Source organism: Frankliniella occidentalis, unplaced genomic scaffold, assembly GCF_000697945.3.
Source record: "Frankliniella occidentalis isolate FOCC.00 unplaced genomic scaffold, Focc_3.1 Scaffold66, whole genome shotgun sequence".
Classification (NCBI taxonomy): Eukaryota; Metazoa; Arthropoda; class Insecta; order Thysanoptera; family Thripidae; genus Frankliniella; species Frankliniella occidentalis.
Genome location: NW_026267196.1, coordinates 1,348,538 through 1,362,196, shown reverse-complemented (window position 1 = coordinate 1,362,196; position 13,659 = coordinate 1,348,538). Strand labels below are relative to the sequence as shown.

At 52.4% G+C, this 13,659-nt stretch overlaps 2 protein-coding genes across 13 annotated transcripts in view; one reads left to right on the top strand and one right to left on the bottom strand.

Moving 5' to 3' along the window:
- LOC113211219 (pre-mRNA 3' end processing protein WDR33) overlaps positions 1-8,356 on the bottom strand; it is a 16,564-nt gene extending 8,208 nt beyond the window's left edge. The window contains exons 1-3 of one of the 3 annotated variants that reach the window (XM_026429543.2): positions 8,161-8,356; positions 7,444-7,659; positions 5,811-6,002 (exon numbers count right to left, since the gene is read on the bottom strand). The gene's annotated coding sequence lies outside the window, so the exon portion shown is untranslated. The remainder of the gene's footprint in view (positions 1-5,810; positions 6,003-7,443; positions 7,660-8,160) is intronic. The other 2 variants (XM_052268324.1, XM_026429537.2) reach the window with 2 other exon arrangements.
- Positions 8,357-8,803: 447 nt separating this feature from the next.
- LOC113211291 (disco-interacting protein 2) overlaps positions 8,804-13,659 on the top strand; it is a 112,134-nt gene continuing 107,278 nt past the window's right edge. For 6 of the 10 annotated variants that reach the window (XM_052268226.1, XM_052268229.1, XM_052268227.1 and 3 more), the window contains exon 1: positions 8,804-9,023. In XM_052268226.1, coding sequence (XP_052124186.1) covers positions 8,939-9,023 — 85 coding nt within the window. In that variant the 5' untranslated portion in view covers positions 8,804-8,938. The remainder of the gene's footprint in view (positions 9,024-13,659) is intronic. The other 4 variants (XM_052268233.1, XM_052268232.1, XM_052268234.1 and 1 more) reach the window with 1 other exon arrangement.

Here is a 13,659-nt window from a genome sequence, read left to right as displayed (position 1 = left end):
GGTGTTTTTTTTTTTTCTCGCTCCTCGCCGTGCGGCAAGCAGGTTGCCTACACACCAGGCGCCCTCCCGCCTGCAGCGTAGGCACGGTGCCCCACACCCGTGTAAGCAGGTTGCCTGCACACCAGGCGCCCTCCACCTGCAGCGTAGGCACGGTGCCCCACACCCGTGTAAGCAGATTGCCGGCACACCAGGCGCCCTCCCGTCTGCAGCGTAGGCGCGTGGCCCACACCCGTCCGATCAGGCTGCCGGCGCGCTTGGGTTTAGTTAACGTACGGTAAAAACAACGTCCTGGTTTTTATGACGGCTGGGTTTGGAAGAAATCCGTGGGGAACGTCTTGGGTTTTCCCGACGTGATGAAAGCCAGGCCGTCGTTTTAACCGTGCGTTAACTAAACACAAGCTACTTTTTCTACGCTGCAGGTGGGAGGGCGCGCATACAACCTGCTCGCGGGGTGGTACGAGGTGCTGGGGGGTCCTGAGCCTCGCTGCCTTTGTAACGTGTATACTGGACCATAGGCAAAATAACATTCCCGAGTGCTCAGGACTCCCTAGGACCACGTCAACTAAACGCAAGTGCGACTGACGGCAGCGCATGCCTAGTTGTCCGACATGTCTCCCATCCCGTTGCCTATTTGCCTGACGTCGATCTCGGTGTCAACGAAGCGAGCTCCATAGGGAGCCGCAAGAGACGAGCGATCAGAGCAAGCGCCCGCTTTCGTCTTCGAACGCCGCCCCAACATTGATCGTTTTGCTCACAGCCCCCTGGCAGTGCTCACTCCCAAATGTTCACCACGGCGCGAGCAAAACTTGCTCTTTGGCACCTTGCGCTTGGGTGAGCTGAGCAGTTGTGGTGGTGGTGGTGGTGCGTCAGGCCACCCGAAGGCGATACCTGAGGGCACGGGGAGTTGCTCGCAAGGGCTCCCGGGCGATAAATTGTAGTTCTTCCTTGCAACAGTGCAGAAAGCGGCCCCGCCGGGCCCCACCCCGCCAAACTGACTTCGGTCTCAGCGCGTGGCCCCTCGAACAACATCGCTCGCAGTCCCCGGCTTGAAACACGTTTGCTCGCTCGATGCAGGTCCCTGAAGTCAGCAACCTATTTCCACTCATCCGCTTTCGACTACAAAATACTTCCAGGGTGGATGCACTCTGTTTGATCTCCAGATATTTGTCGAACGTCAAAGTCGCTTGCTACAAAATCGTAACTTAAATTAACGGGCCCACCAAAATCTTGTTTCAGATGTAATGTGTGGAGGACCCCTTAAGATAGCTTAAACAAATGACAGCTTATCCCGCTGATAGCATCTGCCTGCAGTTGCAGCTGTAGCACTGAAAAAAATATTTTTTTTTTTTTTTAAAAAAAAACCTAGTTACTGCTAATTGTGCTCTGTATTTTTGAAATTGTTTAAATTCGCAATTTCATCGTTGTTTGTCCTCTGATCTACAGTCTAAAACATAGAACGAATTGACCTGCGATTTCCTTACTATACATACACCATTGGGGAAAAAATTGTTTGTGGTGGATTTTTATTTTTTTACGGTGAGTGCGGGATCTCGCAACCGGAACACCTTCAAAATGGCGTGACACACATCTCACGTTACTGCATTGTCGCCCAAAGTGCGCGAAGTCACACACTGGGATACAACATATTTGCTTTCCTTTAGCTTGGGTAAGACAGGGGTTTTTAGACAACGTCATCCACACCAGTGTAGTTGAGTGGTGAGCGAAGTCCAACCGACCCGGCCTACGTCAACCCCGAACGAGAGCGCTTTTCGGACTTCTTTGAACATTACTCCCCCCCTTCCCTCCTTTCCTTTTTTTTTGATCCACCCGGGTGGACTTCACGAAAGCCTGTCGTGTGCTGCCGCACCCACACTAAAAGTCCAACAATACCAATGTCACACACCTGCAGGAAAGTGAATCAGGGTGTTGCGGGTTTGCCTACTCCAAGGGGCCTTGCGGGATAAGTGAGTAGGCAAACACGCAATCTTGCGGTGCAATACGGAGAGTGTTCTCAATTCATTACACACCAGCGTGTGTGCGACATTCGGACATTTGGATTTATGGAGCAACGCGGCTTCAACCGATAAGCTGTTTACAACCACGAAAAAAATCAGTTTCAGTCGGGGAGGGGAGGGGGTGGGGGGGTAGGATGTGGTCGTAGCAGACAAAAAGTCGACGATTTCTCCATGTAAATGTGTTCCACCCCCCTCCCTCCTTTTTGCTAGAAAATGTTGATACTAATAGAAAATCCTGGACGATTATCAGGGCAATAAGCTGATTATTTCTCCCGTTAGAGTCATGCTTTGGTACATTGATTGATTGATTGAATGGTTTATTGTCAACATTAAAAGGACTAGATAGTCCTAGATAGACACACATCAACGGTTAAAAAATTAAGTCCAAAATATGTGGTGTTTTTTTTTTTTCTCGCTCCTCGCCGTGCGAGTTGGGTCGCCAGTTACTGGGTCAACATCAACGTGACTCGAGCCCCGCCCTTAAAGGTACTACTGATGCTGGTGACATGGTACGGTGTGGTATTTTGAGTGCAAGGTCGGTGGTGAATTTCAGGGCTGTTTAATACTTTACTTCCGGGGTCAAATTTTACTTAGCGTGACTGATGTCCGATTTAAAAAGCAGTCACGTATTTTTGACGTCACCACGCGCAACAAAAAATATTTACTTTTCTGACTAAACGATTGGAAAAGTAGCTGTCACGCACGCAAAGGGTTTCGCGTATAGCTTAAATGCCAACTGTTTGGCAATTTTACCGTTATAAAAACATTGTCGAAAAAAAAATAAGATGGAAAGGATTAGAAAAAAGAAGAGGACGGGGAAGAGGAGATGGTGTGATTTCTAACGATTATCGAAATTGGGTATGGTAAGTGAGAAATGGGTATCTCCAGTTTCAATTACCAGCCGTCGATCGCAGGAAGGAAAGAGTTAGTTATTTTGTGACGTGAAGCGTTGCGTGATGGACTTTCAAATAGCCCTTCGCAGCGCAGCTCGGGGAATTCCTGGTCAGTCACTGACTACTGGCCGCGAGGAAAATTTGAACAGCAGCGATATAATTACATTTCGTTTGTCGACAAGGAGTGGGAGAGTGGGAACGTCGTATTTCTTCAGAAGAAGAGGCGCAGACTGTGACATCTCGGACGCGGGGTGGCTCGAGTCGACTCTCGCAACCGCACCCTAACTTCGGGGAGTTTTAAGGCTCGGGGCGACTCTCGAAACCACCTCCCCCTGCCGAGGCAGCGCGCCATACAGCCGCCACTCTCGAACCGGGGCGCCACTCGTCCGTCTGCTGATCGAGTCTCGACTCGGTGCGGGGGCGGCGGTCGGCCGGTCGGCATGGCACCGCAGACCGATGCCATTGATCGGACATAAACGACTCGCGACGTCGAGGCGCACGCGGCACCCGCCGCGGGCCCAGGTGGGGCGCCGGATGTGCGTCGAGCAGGCGTTATCAGAGACTTCCCTCCGCGCAGCGTTGCCAAGTCGCGCCGACCACCACGAGCCACGAGCACTCGCTCGATCCACTTCTGCAGGCCAGCCTACTACCCACACGCCGCGGCGATGAATATTGACACGTAACACGCATGAGTTTGACACATCAGGCGCGTAGAAAAAGGGGGCAGTCGCAGAGGGGTCCTCCCAACGCCCCGTGGGTAGGCAACGTGTGATGCACTTCGTCTTCGTCTGTACGAGGCAAAAAGGGCGCACCCCCTCCCCCCCCCCCCAAAAAAAAATGAAAGACATCCTGGCCAGGCCACGCACCGGCCATAAGGGTCATTCGGCAGTTTCGCAGACACACTGTTAAAAAACACACTTGATATAAAAAACTGAGAATATCATGGCTTATTATTTTTACAACCATCTGATCACGGATTTCTCGTAATTTTCACGAAAATTCAGTCAATAGACTAAAAAAAACTCCATGATATATATGGTATATATAAAAATAATTGGCCATGATGTGCTCGTTTGCATAACAATAATTTTTCACAGCGCGACAATCACGCCTCTGACGATAGGACGTTGTGGTTTAACCAGAACGCCTGCGGCTAGTTTTGCAAAAACAGTCAGATGCAACGGTAGTTGTCGTAACTTCGATTTACCACGGTGCCTTTGCACGAATTCCATGTTGTATGTTTGCAGTTTAAAATAATCTGGACGAAGTCCCGGAGTATATCAACGGCAACAAAGTAGCTACAACAAAGTAGCACGAGAATTTTTGAAGGGAGAGAACTACAAATAGTGAAGACCAAGTGCTGATGCAGTGTGCACACAGGGTTATGTTTGACCCGTGCTCGCACGACGCCGTGCTTCACACTGAACTCAGCCACAAGGTTTTTCCACTTCGGTGGCAGTTCGGATCGGTCAGATTTCTACTGAAGGAGACAAACCACGTCCTCAAACGGAAAACGGGGGTACATTTTGGTGTGATCCGCCACTCCGCCGCACTGCGAGTCCCGTGGTACAGAGCGGCCTTCCCTCGATGACAGGCTCGTGGGGGACACGTCAGACGCCACACCGCCGAGACCAAGAGTGCGCTCTCGGCTCCGGCGAGTTCTTGCTCCGACTGACAAGAGGAAAGGTTTTTCCGGGTCGGTGGTTTAAGGGTTGATGACGAGAGCCTCAGCCTCCAAAGCAGTCGTGGTACTGCAAAATGGGTGAGCGGCACTCCTCAAAAGTACCGGCTGGATTGGCTCCAGCTATATGAGCTGGAAATTTGCAGCGGTTCGTATTTCAGCTTCGACAGCTATGAGGGCCAGAATGAGGGACATTGAAGCGCGACTCTTTCACGAACACCTTGCTTCAGAGATCGGGGCCGCGACACTTATCTGCCCCGCGAGCATGATCAGCCGAGGGGCAATTTGAGCTACGTTACGCAATCGCACCCCGGACCCGATCCTCTGAAGAAAAAGATGGCGGTTGCGCTCGAACATTCAGCACACTTAGCACCTCATTGTGTTGTTTGTTTTTTTCCTTGCATCGACCATTTAACAATTTTCTCAACGGCAGAGGGCTCGTGAGCCCGCGACCTCTGGCCCTTGGCAAAAATCGAGAAACATCGGCGCTGGCGATTAGCGACACTCGGCACGGTCCCAGCCCCCACCCCCCGTCGAGTCTTACCGGCGCCGTGCGCCCCCACCGTTTGGTACGGCAGCTGATAGGGGCAGCTGATAGGGGCAGCTGTGGCACCGCAGCTGCGGCCGGCCACCCGGCAGAGAGGATCGCCACGGGCCACCCGGGCGACAGGGCACGGCAGGGCGCAAGTGGTGGTTGCTTGGGTGTAGAGCAGCCGGAGCAGCGGCCTCGGGTTGCAGCAGGGACTTCCCTCCCCAGTCCGCTGCCCTCGTCGGGCTGCTTACGATCGGGGCAGAGGTCCCTACGTAAAATCGATTAGGGAATCGAATGACGGCAAGGCGCTTGCCAGTACGGACATCCCCTCCCGCTCCCCCTCCCACGCATGCCACCCCACCCGCATACTGAGCAGACAAGTTTGCGGGTAACTCTGACACTGCGACTGCGTCCGAGGCAAGGAAACAATTCACTGCCCAGAGAGATGCGGGATTTAAATTTACCACCAAACAAGTAATGCTAACCAGTAGAGAAAAGTCAAAGCACTACCCAAGACAGTCAAACAATGGGGTAAGGGTTGTTGGAATTTTCCGAAGTAGGGCTCACCAGATACGCAATACGATTCCAATCAATATTGGAGTATGTCGTGGACGAGTTCACAACATTAGCCAAGTCTTGTGAGGGAATAAACCTCATGGAGGTATCGGGTGTTTGAATGAAGAGCCTACCTGCTGAGTAGAGCAGTCTTTCAGTAGATGGACCTGAAGAAGCAATCAGCAGGTGCACTGCACGAGGCACACCCAGATGTACGTTGGGAAGACAGCACCAGGTTCAGCACACTTGATATTTAACTGCTACATGAGGAGCGGTATCTTGCTCAGTGTCCGGATATCTTCTCCATTAAAGAAACAGGATGGGAACTGGAAGAGGATGACAAGGTCCTGGAATGTTGACTGCTTTGCAAATTATGCAATCCCAGACAATCAACATTTAATCTTCCATCCGAAGAAAAATCCAATCTTTTGAAAGCTATAGGATAATGCAAGTAAAGCAGGTACCCCATTTGCTCACTCACACTTAAATATTCTGGATATTAAGAAGAATGTGTAGCTCTTAAAAGTTGTACATTTCAGTGATCAGCAAGTAACCCCAGCCCTGGAAATTTCTTGACAAAATGCAAGAAAATTGTGTGACTTCTCTCTGTTGAATGTTGAAGAAAACTGCAGTCAATGTGAGTTAGTGTGTAGGAAAAATCGGCAGGAGCAAGATTGTTTGCTGGAGAAATCGCAAATTTCTTGCTGCATTTAAAAGCTTGGGTTTCTGTTCTAAACTAAAAGGGTCTAACTTCACTGGCTCAGCTACAGAACAGCGGCAAGAGTGCAACCAAACGTCAAAACGACAAAGTATTACGAAAATCCTACCCATCAGACATTTTCCTCGAGTTGGCCATTGTGGCCTTGCCTATTTAAAGTCCCGTTCAGAAGACAAGGCAAGAGACCCTCAAGGGATGTCGAATGTAGAACCTCTTGTGGAAAAGGACACCACAGACCTGCACAATTTAGCATCAAACTAACAGGTAAAATGTGGATTCAATTTCCTGAGGTTCATACAATCTTCTTTACCTAAAATGATAGCAAGTCAAAAACTATCAGCTACTTTAGAAAGTAGATGGCCATGAAGCTTTAGCTTTGCTGACTAGACGGGCTTCTTCTTTGGAGTCCGATGATTGCTAAAATCCAGGATGCCGTAATGCTAAAAAGAACTAGTAGTTTTCCTTCTTACAGTTACCAGTTGGCTTCATATGACACTAAAATGACAACTGAAGATTGGCAACAAAAATATAACAATTATCTAATTGTAAGAATTCACAAAATAAATTAGAAATAAAATCTTTGCTCCAACTATTTATATAGAAATATACAGATCTCTACCAATCCTGATGAACAGTGGAGAGGAATAGCTCGCATGTAACTATGATTTTAAATTAATGAAGGGGAAAGAAAAAGAGCTTGATAAGTAATTTCTATTTTTTGCAGAATTAGTCTGCAAATTGTTTTATATAATTTATCTAGCACCATGAAAAAATGTCAAGACTTTTTTGGTCTCTTCAGATTGTACTAATATACCCCATCCTGAATTATGCAATTAAGTGTTCAAAAAAATACCATAACCGCTCAACTAAGAGACCAGAAAATACCATGCAAGAGCCAATCCCGTCAGTTGTAACACCCAAAATGTAACTGGTACTGACATCAGTCTCTACTACAGAGACACCAGAACTGTTCGCTACCGAGAAATGTACGATGTGATCTGTATGTATAATAAACCTGGTAGAGACATAAGCTTTGTGTGATATTTTACCTTATCGGATCAAAGTCAAAATATTCCTCTTCTTTGGTAATCTACCAAAATGAAGAAATCAATTATCAGCCAAGATGCATCCCTAAACTGACGAGCGTAGAGATGTCATAGATGTCCAGACTTCGAGGCAAGTAGAGTCATCTTCCCATCTCATCATAATATCCATTGGTCACATTGATCTGAATATTATCCGTATTCCGTATGTACAAGAACGATCTGAAAAGTAAGTGGTATTACAGGTTAAATTGGTCAAACACCAACTGGGAAAATATCCAAGGTCACTCACTAACAATTACATAAACTATTCCTCTACCAAACACTATTGCTTTGTCAACGAAGAAGACAACTAGCCGACGGTAAAAATAAAGACTGATCAAAGTTACAGCAAGTATTAAATAAAGGGAACGACTAAGTTAAATTATGGAACGCTCGAAACACAGTTAAAAAAGTACAATGACTAGCCTGAATGTTTGAAAACTATGTCAGACCCGACCACCGAAATAGGCAAGTAAAGTAGTGAACCTAGATAAAGTCAGATGTAGAAATATCCCTCGCGAAATAATCTAACAGAAAAAAACATCGTACCCCACAACTGAGAGGGAAAATGATAAGCCACCAACGAGTGCTCACGGGACCGTAGCGTTTCGACAATGTGTCTGCACTTTCGTTCTATACGTTAAGACACCTTTGAGCGCAGCCGAGCGCAAGAAAACTTACCCCGAACTAAACTAAAGATGAAATGTCACTAATAAAAGAATAAGAACAACGGAAAAGTCCCTGGAAAACTGCTTCTGGTCCTTCTAAAAGTTATCAGACGAAACCTCAACCCACAGCCCGAAGCGGTTGGGGGATTTCAAAATGGCGTCGTCAAGAAACTTCTGCGAATCGACCAAGCCGCCAAGCCGAACGCCGAACCTAGCCGAACCCGAACCGAGCACCGAACGAGTGAGCAGCCGAACGACCCGAACACACACGAGCAGCTAGGTTCAAAAGGTGTGCGCCGGCTCTCTTCCCCTACTCCATTCACGAGCGCGGAGTAGCGTCGATACGCATATCCACTTTTGAAAACAATGTTTCATCTTATATCTTGGGAAAGGAAGACCAGAATGCAACGAAAACGGGCTCCAAGTTACTTGCAAATACCAGGCTGGTTTATGATAGCAAAATCCAATCCTCTATATTGCTTGCAGAAAGTAAGTGACCGTCGCTACTCCTTGCCACTGGGCTGCTTCGGGCATCTTCGGGAGTGATTCGGCAACTATCGTTTAGGAGAGAGGGGGAGACATGAGTCAATTTCAAAGAACCCGCGCGATAGTCGAGCGCGGGCAAACGCTGCCTGCGCCTGCTATGGTCGGTGCGTTTCAGGCAGTCCAGTCGCTGCGTATGAGGAAGGCAGAGTGGTGTATTAATCCCAAGATGGCCAAAATATGTGTGTTGTTTTTCGTGTGAAATGTTGTGATTGTGTGATCTTATAGTGTTCTGGTGCACTCCCACCATGGCGGAGATCAATATGGACTTAACGAAGCTTCCCACGGAAGTCAGGGATAAATTGGCGGAGCTGGAATTAGAACTTTCTGAAGGTAAGAGATCGTGAGCGAGGAGCTGCAGACAATCGGCTGCCAATTCTTCTCTTGACAGCTCATTATTTAAGTCCCTTTACTCCTTTCCTGCACGCTCGGGTCGGACGGGATTCTCTATAGTTGTAAACTGGTGTCTAATCTGACCGGCTGCAGTCGATGCAGCCCCTCTAGACACAAAGAAGCCCCACAAATCGATATTGTCCGGACCGTGTTTACATACGAGGCAGGTAGTGCCGGGTGTGGAGTCTTGCAGGGTGCACTCACCCCCCACTGAAAATTTTCATTTAAACTTTTTATGGTGCTTGCTGGGTCTTGGGAACCCTTATAGTTGTGGTTAACCGGCATTCGTTTTCATGTTATGCAAGTGTTTATTACTTTGAAAAAACTATTACGATATGATTTATCTTTACAAATCTCTGCGCCCAACCTCTCTTTGTGACTTGATCATACATCCACCTGCCTCATTTAAATACACTCATTTTACAAGTTTTCCTCATATATACAATTTTGTTGTTGAATAGGCTGTGTTAATTTAATTTTTTAAAATTTTACTTTGTTTTTCATGATTTTAATATGGGAGTATCATGAATTTTGTACTAGAATTAATTGAATATTATACTAATTTCATGTATAACAATATTATACTTTCTTCATGCCATATACAGCCTGGCTTATTTTCTGTTTGGCGCTAACATTTACGATTGACATACTCTTTAGTTTAGTGCGATGATTGACTTTTAAGTTAACTGTACTGATTGTAATTTCTGTAGCACTTGCAAATTGTCTGTTACTTGAGGTCCCAGTCCAATCCAATTCTTTTTTATTATTGAATGGATTTAATCACACCTGGAAGAGAAGTATACTCCCGGTCCACATTGATGGCCCTCAAAGCCCAACTAATCAGTTGAGTTTTTTCTCCCCTTCACATTCGGTTTCTTTCCCTCACACAGAATCAATGGGCGTGTGTGTGTGTGGCGGCGTGTCGGCACGAGCCGTTTCGCGGTGGAGGCTAGGTAGCGCCAGGCCAGACTGGGGGGAGGGGCGCGGAGGCGGGGGAGGGTGGCGCACCTCGGAGGAGGTCATGTGGAACCTGTATGCCGTGCTGTGCTGAGCCAAGCCGGGTGGGGCTGCAACTGCTGGAACTGCAGCAGTGACAGGCTGACGCAGGACTTGGCATTGCCCTGGGGAACTGGCACGGACCTGGGGCCGACATACCCAATTGTAACTGTGATGCAATCTGACAACCCTTTATCCATGGGGGCCCGGCCGGCTGCTGCCAAATACTCAGTACTCCATTTTATCACACTATTGGTTTCCAACCGTAGAGCATTGCTATCTCCATCAAGGAGTACCGGTAAATGACGCTGCGGTCTCTCTGTACTGTACGTTTTTTTTCCCTACACCCTGCGGCGGCCGCGGCGCGACTCGGCGCGGCGGATGCCGTCGGTTGTCACTGAGCTTAGTCAGTAGTTAGTTGTGACCCTATGCCCCAAGGCCATCGGACCGGGAGCCGTAGAGTCGCGCTGCCGTCCCTGCCCGCCGCCCCGGTGGCTCGGCCGGCACCTGTACACGGTGGGCTCTAGCCGCCCATGACAAGGATTACGTTTCTCCGAAGTGGAGAGAACCAGAGAACGCGCCGGGGCGCCGGAAGCTCGCGAGGAGGGAGGGATCGGCGCCCGTAGCCCAGCCCAGCCCCGCGGGAGGTTCGCTGAAAGTGCTCCCGAGGCGTCTCTGGACGGCGATCCTCGGGCGGTGTAATGAGACCGAATCGGACACGCGCGTGGATCATTGACTCGCGTCGCGCCCGAACCCGACGCCGCAGAGTGTGTCAGCGGGGCGGGGCGGGGCCGGGCGGCGGGGCGCAGTGTGGTGGACGGGCGCAACTGCGGGGCGTCGGCGTGCGAGTTACGCCAGTTTCAGAGGCGCGCTGAGTGTTTCCGAAACACGTCAACTGGACGGGCCGCCGGCGAGGTGCGCTGCTGCTGCTGCCATGGGGCCATGGGGCCCGCCCGCCATGGGCCGTGGTGGTGGTAGTGGGGCCCAACCCGGCTCGGCTGGGCTGGTTTGATCGGCTCGGCTCGGTGCTTCCTTGAAGCAATATAAGCTCGTTTGGGCCCGGGCTGGCTGGCTGGCTCGCCGCCGGCCTGACTGCCCTCTCGGTCTGGGCGGCTGGTTCGAGCAGCAGCAGCACCAGCAGCAGCCCGCCTGTTTCAGCACCCGTCTGGAATGACTTTCTTTCTATCCCGGTTGTGACTCAGCAGCGGTAATCAGCCTCTTCATGGATGCGCGCCCGGCCATAGGAAGGTGTGATGCGGCGCTCCCGAAGTAGTCAAGTCGGGCGGGGTGGCCCCAGGACCGCCCACGCCCACCGCCCCTGCCCGCCGACGAGCCGAGGCGAGACAGGGTGACGACCGCTTTCAACGCGATAGTATGGACTTCTAGTGCGGCTCTGGGGACATTCTCCATGCCTCGGTGCTGCCGCCGTCCCGACGGAGGCCGTCCGAGCGCCTCCGCAATTATACACTGTACTACTTATGTACTTCTATCGCTGTGGCGGGTCGTTCAACTCCAGTGGCTCGGCCCCGCTCGGCTCGGCTTGGTAGGCGAATCGGCGCGGCGCGTTTTGTCACAGAGGTCCTAATTGCAGCCCTCCGGGCCCACGGGCGGGGCGCGAGGCTGGCAGCGCGGCCCGCCACGCCTCTCCATGTTTGGCGCGAGCGTCGCGCCGCCGCCGCGCCCCGCTGAGCGGCGGGAGCTGCTGACGCTGCCGCCCCCGGGCTGAACCGCCAGCTACAGTGCACAGCCCTGCTGTACGCTGATTTAGGCCCCCTTTCAATGCCCCCTCCCGCTTCCTCCTGGGTTCTTTTGTTCTGTCCCGTGCTTTTATAGCCCGATTTTTCACACCGCCAAAAGTTTATGAAGGGAATAAGGACACGACGCGTTTGTCGTCTCCCTTTCCGTTTTCAGGCCGCGGTGGTGGCGGCGCCGCCGTCAAGCTGGCGCTCAATGGAGCGCGGGCGGACTTGGGGCCCATGCTGCCGCTCCAAACTTTTCTCACCCCGCGCCCGCCGCCCCGGCGCCTCGCGCCGCCGCCTCGTCACTTTGGCTGCAGCTCATCGTCTCTCATTATCCGAGCCGGGCTGGGGCTGCCGGCGGGGCGGGGCGAGCCCCGCGGCCAGCACCTCTCCTCTCACAATGGAGTACTCTGTCAAGCGAAAGCTTAGTGGGCAAAACGGGCCGTTGTGCCTCGCGCCTCGTTGCGCCTCCCTCTGCCCCTCCCTCCGCGGGGCGGGGAGCGGGGCACTCGCGCGGTTTTATCTCCGCCGAGGTGTGTCGCGGCCGGCGCCGGTGCCGCCGGTAGGTGGGCGGGCAGAGAGCAGCGGCGCCGCGCCCGTCAGAGGCAGGACGCGTCGGCGCCGCCGCCGTTTTGTATGTCTGCTGCAGATGTCAATCGGCTGGCGCGGTCAGCGTCGGTGCAGCCCGGCCCCCCGATGGCTGTGGCCAAAGCCCTCCGTATCGGGCGGGGCGGGCCGGCTCGGATAAGCCCCCGTGTGGGGCGTGTCCGGGGCCCGGCTCAGTGTGGTGATCCAATTGCTCTTGTATGGTCCCTCCCAAACGGCCGCGCCCCGTGTGCGCCCCTCCCAAGGACGCCCCCCCCCGCCCCGCCCGTGTGTGCACTTGCAGCTGCACCAGCCACCTCTCCCGGGTACCTTTTGTGGAGGGGCGCTGCTGGGCTGTGGCTGCGGCTTGGCGGCTCGCTGTGCCCGGATGTTCGGGGAGAGGAGAGAGGGAGAGAGAGGAGGGGACGAGGCAGGGCGGCAGAACAAGAGAGTCCCTTCAAGTCCCGAGGTGGAGAGAGAGGGAGAGTGGAGAGCGAGGGAGAGCTCGCGCGTGAGGAGAGGAGAAGAGTGGAGTGGTGCGGGCGGGGCGTCCTCAAGTGGGTGGCTGCACGGGACAAAACCGAATGCGCGGGCCGGGGGCCGGGCCACTGTGAAGTGGAAGATTGTGTGAACACGCAGCGGTATTGGGTTTGTGTCGCCGAGCCCCCGTTCCTCTCTATCCCATTGCTTTCATCCCGTCGGCCTGTGCTCGGGTCGCTGCAGCCCGCGCCGGGCCCCGGGCCGTCAGTCATGTTTATAAATCAGGAGAGGGGGTGGAGGGGTGCTAGCGGGGGATCCTTTTTGGGGGCACCTACTCCTAGGGCTTCGCGCGGAGGCCCCCTTGGACCAGCGCGCCGGAAGACTTACGGCCTCCTCCTCTTCTTCGTCCTCCTCATCCTTCCTCCTCTTCCTCTTCGCGCCTGCGGCGAGCGCGCATCCCGCTTAGCGCGCGGCTCCCCACCTGCGCGCCGCGCCGCGCCGCGCCGCGGTGTGGTGTGGTGTGGTGTGGCACGTCGTACGGGGCGTCGGCGCTTCCGGAGGGCATTTCGAATTCCGCCCATAAACTGCTGCTGCTGCGGCGACGACGACGAGTTCCCGCTATAGGTCGGGGGACGGGGTGCGGCGCGGGGCGGGGCGTGGGCGTCGAGTCTCTTCGTCGTTCGCGCGCGTCCCTCGCACGGAAAAATAAAAATAAATGATTAGTCTTCAGAACTAACAAATAAGTTCTGAAGATATAGTCAGTCAGAATTCGCTGG